General features: G+C 31.5%; 2 protein-coding genes across 2 annotated transcripts; both read left to right on the top strand.

The window, feature by feature from the left end:
• Window positions 1–3,034: 3,034 nt before the first annotated feature.
• LOC135134171 (peptidyl-prolyl cis-trans isomerase NIMA-interacting 4) lies at window positions 3,035–3,608 on the top strand. The gene has a single exon (XM_064062790.1). It carries the CDS (start codon window positions 3,115–3,117, stop codon window positions 3,505–3,507), a length of 393 nt encoding a protein of 130 aa, XP_063918860.1. The 5' UTR covers window positions 3,035–3,114; the 3' UTR covers window positions 3,508–3,608.
• A 108-nt stretch (window positions 3,609–3,716) lies between these two features.
• On the top strand, window positions 3,717–10,733 carry LOC135134170 (ethanolaminephosphotransferase 1-like). The gene is made up of 7 exons (XM_064062789.1): window positions 3,717–3,933; window positions 9,060–9,128; window positions 9,179–9,371; window positions 9,422–9,717; window positions 9,767–10,075; window positions 10,127–10,309; window positions 10,365–10,733. Exons 1-7 carry the CDS (start codon window positions 3,880–3,882, stop codon window positions 10,425–10,427), a joined length of 1,167 nt encoding a protein of 388 aa, XP_063918859.1. The 5' UTR covers window positions 3,717–3,879; the 3' UTR covers window positions 10,428–10,733.
• The last annotated feature ends 361 nt before the right edge of the window (window positions 10,734–11,094 follow it).

Genomic DNA, 11,094 nt, shown 5'->3' on the forward strand with positions numbered 1-11,094 from the left:
AACGTACTAATGGTTTCGGAACAAGGTTTTTGAAAAAATTTGGTTTGAAAATGAAATATTTTAAATATCTCGAAAATTGGCATTTTCCATTTTATCGATTCTGGAAAAAATGTTAGAATTTTCAAAGAAATGAAGCAGTAAATCACTTCTACAACTAGAAATTTACAAGGAAAATGCTTTTAGGTAATTTTTGAAGAGTTCCCGAAAAACAGTGAAAAACATCATATGAGGGAGTGTAGAAAAATTGAACCTGCTTATGACTTCAAACCAAAATTTTCAAAAAATTTGGTTTGAAACTGAATTCATTTTTCGGTTCATCGATTGGAAAAAATGGTAGAATTTTCGAAAAAATGAAGCCGAATAATTAAAAAAATTATAAGTACGTATGAAAAATTAAAATTTGAGATTTTCGAAAAATTGCCCAAAAATGCTCAAAAAATTCTGGGATATAGACCTCAACGAGGTGATTTGAAAATCATAATATGCTTATGGCTTCGGACCAAAATTTTCGAAATATTCGGTGTGAAAATGGATTTTTTTTAGTTTCTCAAAAATTGTGATTTTTAATTTCATCGCTTCTAGAAAAAATATTGGAGTTTTCGAAAAAGTGAAGCCGAAAATAACTTCTACAAGTCGAAATCTACAAGAAAATGGGTGCTATGAATAAAACGGAGTAGATGCTTATATTCGAAATATCTACTTGAGTATCAACTCAAAATGTTTCGAGTTTTTCAAGGTGATGCTAATATTTGGTACTAAGTACAAAGAGGATCTACTCTATGTACTTAGTCCCAAATATATAGACATCTGTTCAGCTATACATATAAGAGTAGATACTCGGTAATACTGAAGTAAGTAGGTACTTTGTACTTCGAGTATTAGCATCTACTCAGTTTTATTCATACCACCAATTTCCCTTTAGATAATTTTCGAAAAGTGTTCGAAAAACTGTCAAAAAATTTATACGGGGAAAAATTGAGATTTTTGAAAAGTTGCTTAAAAATCCTCATAAAATTTTGGGATATAATTCTCGACAAGCTGATTCGAAAAGCATAAGGTGTTTATGGTTTCGGACCAATATTTTCGAAAAATTCGATTTGCGAATGAATTTTTTTGTCTCGAAAATGGTCATGTAACTATTTTTTCATTTCTTAAAAAATGATTGGAATGTTCGAAGAAGTGAAGCTTAAAATAATTTGTACAGGTCGAAATGTACAAGAATATGTCTTTCGGTAATTTTTGAAGAGTGCCCGAAAAATGGTAAAAAAAAATCATATAGGACAGTATGAAAAATCGAAATTTTTGGAAAGTTACCCAAAACTCCTCAAACAATTCTGGAACATAGATCCTGACGCGCTTATTTAAAAAATATAACAAGATTTTCGAAAACTTAGTTTTGGAATTAAAGGTTTTGAAATTACCTAAAATATTTACTTTTTTTTATTTAATCGAATCTTGAAAAATTATTAGAAATTTCGAAGAAATGAAGCCAAATATAACTGCTACATCACATAATCTACAAGGCAACGTGCATGTTTTAACCAATCATAGGCTCATATTCCGCATTTTACTCCTTTGTTAAATCATGGCCGACTAGTATAAAGATTATGGCCTGTCCAAGAGGTACCATATGTGTTGCCATCTATTAATAATTACACTTAATAATTTAGCAAAATTTTAATTTGATTTGACATTATGAGACTTCAAAACGTGTAATGGTCATTTGTTTCGGTATGAATGCTTTTGTGCCTTTCAAAAAGTGTTAATAATTCTTTTGTCGTTTTTGAATTATTAATAGATGGCAGCACGTATGGTACCTTTGGACAGGCCATAATCCTTATACTAGTCGGCCATGGTTAAATAAATCAAGGACTAAATATTTAATTCGCTTTTCTATAAACCTGAGAGCTTTAAAAAGTTCCTTAAGATAATAACATCCAAAAAGTTCTGGGATATACCTAGATACCGATCTCGTCGAGCTGATTCAAAAAACATAACTAATCTATCGGATCTAGGTACACATATAATTTTAATAGGAAAATTCATTATAAATAAGTACTACCACTAAACAAAAAATCCACTGCCAAAATTTTACTCATCCATAAACTAAATTTCATTTTAGTAGTGACTCACTGCGTATCTTTCGCCCATATCTCAGTATACTTTGCGCAAGACTGCCTCTTTTATTCATTGTGAAACTGCATAATACTCGATTACAGTGAAATTGAGTCATGTGTCTCCAACAGTGAGGACTAAACAAACTCAAGTTAACCAGACGGACCGCCGAATGCGAAAATCATCAAGCTAAACATGTGATAAGAATCAGGCCATATTTGAGAGATACATCCAGCTGTTCTACGAAGGACTAGAAAATATACACATCTGACAGACAACGGTAAATGATGGCCCATTATTTTGACTGAAAAAACCCTTGCAGCCAAGATTTTAGTAGCAATTATTATTTCGTCTTTACACATGATGTACTAGCAAGCAGATATCAAATATCTTGGTACCCACTAAACCAAGAGCAAGTTTACAATATACAAAATTTTGCAAATGGATTGCGGATTATTTTTGCATATACGTTTATGCACAAATTAACTCTGGATGGTTTGTAACTTAGAATGTATTTTCGACTTTTGGAAAATGGAAATGCTACAAAAAAATGGAGAGATTAGTAAATAAATCTAGGAAAACATGAAACCACACAATAATCTTATCTTTACTTACATAATAGCTTGAAAAATTAAAAATAAAAATGTAACAAAAGCGCCCTCTACACATTTTCTCACTAAATAAACAACTTCTCCCAAGAGATACCTGCATAATTGATTACATAAATTCAATTCATTTAATATAAGTTAATTCGTTATTTAATACATTAACTACACATATTTAAGTAACGTGTAATTTTGCATTTTGTAACGACTAACTCTTCTCTAGATCTCTACTTTCCAGAATTCTTTTTATTCCATGAATAGATTTCGAACCACGGTTGTTTCAAACTTTTACTTCTCGCACATAAGATGGCGTGCATCTCAAACTCAAAATAAAATCACCTAACCTCACATCCAAGTTTACAAAATAATCATTTAAACTCTCAAGTCTGAGACAATGCCCCCTAAATCTGGAAAAGGCGCATCAAAAGGAGCCGCCAAGTCATCGAAAGGCGACGATTCAGCTTCTGGAGACAAATCAAAAGAGAAAAAAGGGGGCACCGCCGTAAAAGTAAGGCACATTTTGTGCGAAAAACAAGGTAAATGTCTCGAAGCCTTAGAAAAGTTGAAAGCTGGTCAAAAATTCCCCGAAGTGGCAGCGGCATACAGTGAAGATAAAGCGCGACAAGGGGGTGACTTGGGGTGGATGACCAGAGGTTCGATGGTGGGACCGTTTCAAGATGCTGCTTTTGCACTACCTACTTCGACAGTGAATAATCCCGTGTACACTGATCCCCCCATTAAGACTAAGTTTGGATACCACATTATTATGGTTGAAGGCAAGAAATAAAATATTTGCCGACATGATTGTATGTATAAATGAGCTACTTTATCAGATGTTAAAATAATGCCTTTTTTTATATGTGAAATATACATAACTGCAAATAAATAGACTGACGTTTTTAAATCCATTTTTCATAAATTTTATTAAGTAAATTATAGAGATCTGTTTGCTGGTGTTTTGTATCAAGTGCGGCAACTTTTCGATTTAACACAGAGAGCGCCACCTGTAATTAAACAAAAATGGCGTGCTTGGGTTAGGTATATAAGCAGTCAATTTTACAATTTATTAGTTTAATGACTCGAATAACGATAAATACAGTTAAATGAATTAAAACGTAGTGTTTATTATTGTAGCATTTAAGCGTAATCTGCAGAAATCATGGAAACCAACTATTTAACCGCAGACCATTTAGTTGGTTTTGACAAATATAAGGTGAGCTGTTTCACACAATTATAATTAAATTTGCAAGGAGTCATGCATGTCACTTTGGGGAAATTTACCGCGATATTTTAATGGATATGATGACTAAATCCATGCGAATAATGCGTCACAACACCCTTAATCTACTTCGCTTATCTTAAACTAAAAATATGTCTTTAAGTTTTTATTAAAAATGCTTCCGAAACGTGGTGTTAAAGCAGAAATCTCATGCTTAAAAAACTCTTATCAAATTAGATTTCCTAACCAATAGTTTATCAAGTCTTATCAGTGAACTATTTAGATGTGTGTAGCTTCACTTAATTAATCTTAATATATACATATGTATATATGTTAAACTACGTACAATTTTTAACATCACATTTATGTTTTTGTAAAAACAACAAATAACGAAAGGAAGTACTGATACGAAATGTACTTAACGTACCTATACAATCCGGTAATTAGTGTAATTTTTTTCATTCACTTTTTGGTGCCACTGTTTATGTATGTACGAATTATCTAAAATTACCTTCATTAAAATTAAAATACAATAAGCAAAATGGTTTTTGATAAGAAATTTGCATAGCATTAACATTTTTTTTTAAATAATGATAGATTATTTGAATTCCAACAAACAGGCCGTATCTTATGAATCCTGACATATCTTATGTTTCAATAAAAGTGGTACCTACATTGATTGGTAATAAATGATATTAATTTCAATCTTTAAATTAAACGGATCATTTATACAATATATTTTCCACTATTGTTATTTTCATTAACGTTAAGTCTTATTGTTCCATGATTGTGTAGGTGCCTGTCCACCTGTCATCCCCATATTCTTTGGCTTGAAACGTGAATTTTTGCAAGAAAAAGCTAATTCATCGTGCACTGCCGAATCACGTTGCATTGACAAAATTGGAGACTCATCGGAATTTTTCATAGTTGTAGCGATAAAAACACGATCAAAGATAGGGTTTTTGACAGTTTTTATCAAACTTTCATTGATGATAATTTGACAAGACGAAAACTCTATCAAAGACAAATCTTCAAAAATTCATGGCTGTCGTTGATCATTTTTTTTTTGCTATCTCGATAACCACCATTTAAAGTGTACACAAATTTACTATAACTAGCATAATCTTGTTAAATACATCTCGTGAAAGCAAAATTATTTCAATAAAGATTAAGTATTTCGCAAACTAGACACTAAATAGTTTTTTCTCTATTGTGATATTATCACCGTTGTAACTTTTACTGGAAGAGAAGTAATAAATTTTTAATAGTAACCATATTCTTAAAAACGATAATAAGTTCGGAGCCCTTGTTTTTAAAGAGACACGTTACACATACATAACAACACTCCAACAGCGATTGTGATACTGTCTTAAAGGTGCTTATTAATAGTAAATTATACGTTGTTTGTACGATTAAAACATAATTTTTAAAATGCTACATCATAATTATTGACGCAGAGATGTTCTGCGAACAGTGTCAATTTTTTGGGGGTTAAAATTTACTGACTTAATGACATATGGATCAATATATCAACGTATTAATCTTGATAGTTGACATTTTTAAAGTGCAGCCAACTCTGATTCCCTGCTTATTCGATTATGTGTGAAGCTGTGTGGTTAAAGTATGTCATAAAATTACATTTTAAAATTAGGAATTATATTTTTTTAATGGTGCATATATTTTTTCCGAAATCCATATCTACGCAATTTAAAAAATGCCATTATTGGAGATAAGTTTGTTATTGCTGATGTTTTTATCAGTTCCATTTAAATTTCGATGTTTGCTTAACTAATCTAACTTTTATTTTCTTATGTTTGTTTAACGGTGATTTAAGATTAGATTTTTTAATATAAAGCCAATAAAATAGAGTATCACTGTTGCATAAGCTGGATAATCTTCCTGATTGCTGCCTATTACATAATAAAGAGGAAAAATTAAGTATAGGCCATCTATGAAAATAGCGGTTTTATGATTTTGGCTTTCCCAAATCCCTCGATTGCTATCTAAGCTAGTGTCTTTAGCAGATAGATGCTATTTAAGAAGGACCCGCTACCTAAGTTTTAGGTGCTGTATGTAATTTGCTTGTAATAACGTGCATTATTCTTTGACAAGGGTGACGAAGAAGTCAGAGTTGTAAAACCACTATTTTCGAGGATGGCCTATACTAGTGTGGTGCCGTTGAAACTAGTGAGCGATTCGATACACAGTGTTTTACTAAAAGTAAAATTATTGCCGTAAACAGCCTTTTCCTTAAAAATCATAGACATGTTTTATCTTCTAGAGAATCGTATTAAATTATACAAGGCTATGAAAATCAATCGAAACAATGTTGGGATTTTCTACACAATTTATTACTGACGTGTAGATGAAATTATAATCTACTAACTTTGAAACAAAATCGAAACTGTGAAAACTCACTGCTTTTGTCCACGAAATAAATCGTGTCAAGTTTTCGAATCACTTGATTATATTGTTACCCTACGTAACTACGTAAAATTTCAAACCTTTTTTTATTAAAGTTCCCCTGTAATTGGGCCTCAGTGCCTGTTGGGGGACGTAATTAATAAAATAAAAAATAAAATAAAAAAAAATAAATATGTTAGCAATCTAATAAAAAAAAACTTAAAAACATTAATAGTCGCTCAGTACCATATGATCAAAAAGACAACTAGCAGGCCATGTAATGATTTATTTTTAAAATAAGGATATATATCAAGGGTCAAACAGCTGCAATGGCCTACGATGGGAGTTTTTTTTTCGTTCATATTGTATTATTATTAACGCATAATAAAATGATAGTGTTGAAATAGTGTAACACAAATTATAACACAAAAAACGATAAAGTTTGATAAAGTCACTCAGACGCGCCTAAGATGATAAATTTTGTTCTAGGAAGAAATTTCACACCTTTGGTTGAATCATTACTATGTTTAATTTTTGTTGTTGTAAAAGTTTAGGATGTGTACATTTTTAAAATGTGTGTATAGACTATGTTATATGGAATAAAATTCTAACTATTCAAATAAAGCAAATCTTAACGAAATAGGTTAGGAAAAACAAAAATGAATAATGAAAAAAAAAAGAATATTAATATAGTTCATGTGAAAAATGACGACTCCAGGGGATAAAGAAGTTCATGTTTCATCTGCAAATGGATATAAGCATTAATTCGAAATTAAGAACAGGATAATGTGAAGCACAACTAACAGATTCAACTAAGTACAAGGATAATATAATAAGAAAAAATACGTCGTTTTTATTGTATGTTGTACAAAACAAAAAGTTACCAAACCACAAGAAAATGTCTAATTAAAAAGTAAAATTTGTACACTTTCCTGCTTAAAATTAAAGAAATGTTTTCAGAGATCTATACTGTTCCTAACCAACAATAATTCTTTGTAAACTTTTTAACAAGAATTGATTATGTAAAAGTATGATAAGTATTGTCCAAGGATAATTTTATGTAAACAAAAGCAGTAAACTGTGAGAATAATTAATAAAGTGAGAAAGAAAAGAGACGTTGTCTTGCAAGAAATTTTTATAAGAATTTAAAGGTGGTTGTGAAAGAACGGCGTTTCTTCTTCACTTATTCAAGAAACAGTAACTTGGGGTTATAACGGGTGATCAAAAAGGTTTCAGATTAGAGTTGGCCATGGAAATATTAATATGACTTTTGCAGTTTAATCAAAGACATGACAAATATTTCCATTGCCAACTCTAATCTGAAAACTTTTTGATGAGCCCTTACATACTCGCAAGCATCTCCTTTGGACCGTCTATAGAGTCATTGCTAACCTTCGATTCGATTAGGACCCAAACGTGTATGTACATACATTACCGTTTAAAAATATGACCTATATATGAACTATCAAAACATTGTATGTTGATGTGTTATAAATATGTATAACACAGTTTTTATTTACCTCTCAAGATGATTTTTTTTTAAAAATCTGTATAACTACTACGCGGAGATTAAAGAATTAAAAAATAGACAAGTTTTAAAAACAAACAAAGGCATAATTTTTGTCTATTATGTTTTATCATTATTTCAAAAGCTTTATTATGATACAGCATTGAATTAAGAACTATGTATATTTTTATGTGATTGATAGCTACTCGACCTAACATACCAATTTTGATAACACACATGCTGCCTTTTGAGAGTTCATAAAAACTTCACTATCTAAAAAGTAAGTAGATGAGATTTTCTCAGATATTGCATTAAGTCGGTCAACAAATCGAAACAGAAGGTCAATTTTATAGCAAATCGATAAACGCTTTCTATAAATTCTGACAATCAGTTTTGGTAGATTCGATCGAGTAAGAAAAGAGCGTAATTTATATTTTATTTAAAAATAGTATGAACAAAAAATGGCAGTCAATAGTTGTTGAAAAAAAAATGAAATTATGAACTGATTGATTGTCTTAAACAGCATAAAAATGAAATTCATTATTCATTAACATAACCAACCGTAATCATCTTCGTAATAAAATATAAAAATACCTTAACTTGTTTACGTTATAACGTTTATAAAACTTAAGTATGTCATATCTATTAAAGTAAAATAATGGGCAAATATGAAACCCAGAGAAAACGAAATCACGTCTCGTTTCTAAACCGACGGATTCGCTTCAGTAATACCCATTTTATTCCTAATGTTGATTTATTTTTTTAAATTTCTGTAGAGTTAGTTATACATGACAGAATATAAACCTGCTTCGTAACGTGTAACATTGACGTTCATAAATACTGTGTAATTACGCGTTATTAAGCCAGGTATATTCGTCATTAAATAAAGTTCCAGTCAGTAAATGCGAAACAGTGTGATAAAATTCAGTCAAGTTTCACTCACTCAATCTCCACAAAACCGTCAAAACGTCCCTGAAAAATAAGATTTCATCAACCTATAAATTTATCTCAAAATCACATACAAATATTTGTTATCTAATATGGCACTGAGCGATGAGTAGCAAATTTAACACGTTGTTACCCATGTAAATATGCTGGAGTGTTTTTGGAACGCGGCCATTTCCAATCTATATATTTATAAATTTCTCTAAATCAATTTAAAAATCAAAAAATTGTAAACAAAATCACCATGTTCCGATTTCTGTTACAGTATAGTTGCAAAGATACGGGTCCCCTCAGCGTTTACGTTATGCACCCCTTTTGGAACTGGTTAGTCCAAGTATGTAAATCAGAAATCAGCCCTTCAAAGTCTAACTAAATGTTTTCCAGTTTTGTCCAAAATGGGTTGCCCCCAACTTGATGACCTTCTCAGGATTTTTGTTAGCCGTAGTTTCCTTTTTACTCTTCACGTGGAAAGATTACAGTTTTTATGCCTCCGACCCGGACCATCCCGAATACCCTTCGTTACAGAGATGGACGTACATAGCAGCTGCTATATTTTTATTTTTAGCGTATACTTTAGGTACAAAATTACAAATATAACGACGCAATACTGATTTTGCGTGTGTTTAGATGGTATTGATGGTAAGCAAGCTAGACGTACGGGCAGCAGCGGACCTTTGGGCGAATTGTTTGACCATGGTCTTGATTCTTACACAGCTGGATTAATCCCAGTCGCTACATATTCCATGTTCGGACGAGGCGCGAGATACAGCATCATTCCATTTAGATTTTTCTTCATATTGTGGAACATTATATTCAACTTTTATTTGTCCCATTGGGAAAAGTACAATACTGGTGTCTTATTCTTGCCTTGGGGGTACGATTTTTCGATGTGGTTCACCATCATAACGTTCACTATTTCAGGGGTTTGTACACAACTTGTTTATGTTTACGTTAGTTAGCTCGTGCTTTTAGGTTTTGGGGCATGAAATTTGGCAGTTTTTTTTACCAGGTGGAATCCCAGCAGGTCTCATGTTTGAAATTATTGTTTACAGCACGGCAATTTTCACCAACGTACCTGTAATCCTTTACAACGTTTACTTTTCGTATAAAACAAAGACTGGGTACATGAGGTCGTTCAGCGAAGCAGTAAGACCCCTCGTGCCAGTTACTTTGTTCTTTTTGATGACTTTATTTTGGATTTTATTGTCACCCAGTAACATTATAGAACGAGATCCTAGAGCGGTCTTCGTTATAGTCAGTACTATTTTTTCAAATATATGTGTAAGTATTTTTAGTGTGTGAAAACTAGCGGTTTACAGTTTGTATTTTTAGTGTCGATTGATTGTGGCACAGATGAGTAACACAAGATGTGACATTTTTAACTGGTTATTAGTTCCTACATCTATTTTTATTTTAGTTTCTATTTTGACAAACAATTCCTCTCTTGAGCTGTTTTTAACATACTCGTTGTGTGTTCTATCAACAACTGCTCACATACATTATGGTACCTATTTGGTAAGTGTTCTTTGTATTGTAGTACTTGACGAAAAATATGTTCTTCGATTTTAAGGTCCGTCAAATGTGCAACCACTTTAGGATCAACTGTTTTAGTATAAAGAAATCGTCAGATTGACTAGCTGTAGAAAATATCTAAATTCGTTTCAAGTGTTGTGTATGCATTTATTTATTTATTTTTGCAGCAACCCCACTTTGGTATCATCACAAATAGAAAATGTAATTATTAGAATTGAGGGCCACATTTTTAACAACGTACTTTCAAAATTTACAAAACTTTCACTTGAAAATGTGGCACTCGGCTTTATCCAAAGAATATTTAGTTTCACCATTAATTTTTAACTATTTATTGTGATTAGGATGATCAAAATACTCAGATATTGCCTGTACAATTTTACTTTTTTAATAAAGTTAACAAAGATCATATAGTGCCATTGTGATTCTTTTTATGATGTAAGACCATATCACTTGTAGAGAGCATTTTGTTAACTTTTTTTTGAAAATAAATAAAAATTATGTACATCAATTGGATTGGAGATATTCCCGTTTGATTTGTTTTCGTTCTTCTACAGGAAGTAGTGGTGGTATACAGGTGATTCATGCGTAATAATGTCTGACCAAGCCGAGGATGCAAACAAATATACAAAGACTAGAGAAAATTACAACCTCTTTAAAAAACCTACAGAATGGAAGTAGTTGATAATAATAACCTTCTTATTATCCAAAGAACAATAGCCATAGCAACACGTATCAGTCAAGTTCAGTGTGGAATCCTCAGGAACCAA

The sequence above is a fragment of the Zophobas morio genome, unplaced genomic scaffold (assembly GCF_036711695.1).
Source record: "Zophobas morio isolate AGI-343-1 ecotype UQ-CSIRO unplaced genomic scaffold, CSIRO_AGI_Zmor_V1 ptg000023l, whole genome shotgun sequence".
Classification (NCBI taxonomy): Eukaryota; Metazoa; Arthropoda; class Insecta; order Coleoptera; family Tenebrionidae; genus Zophobas; species Zophobas morio.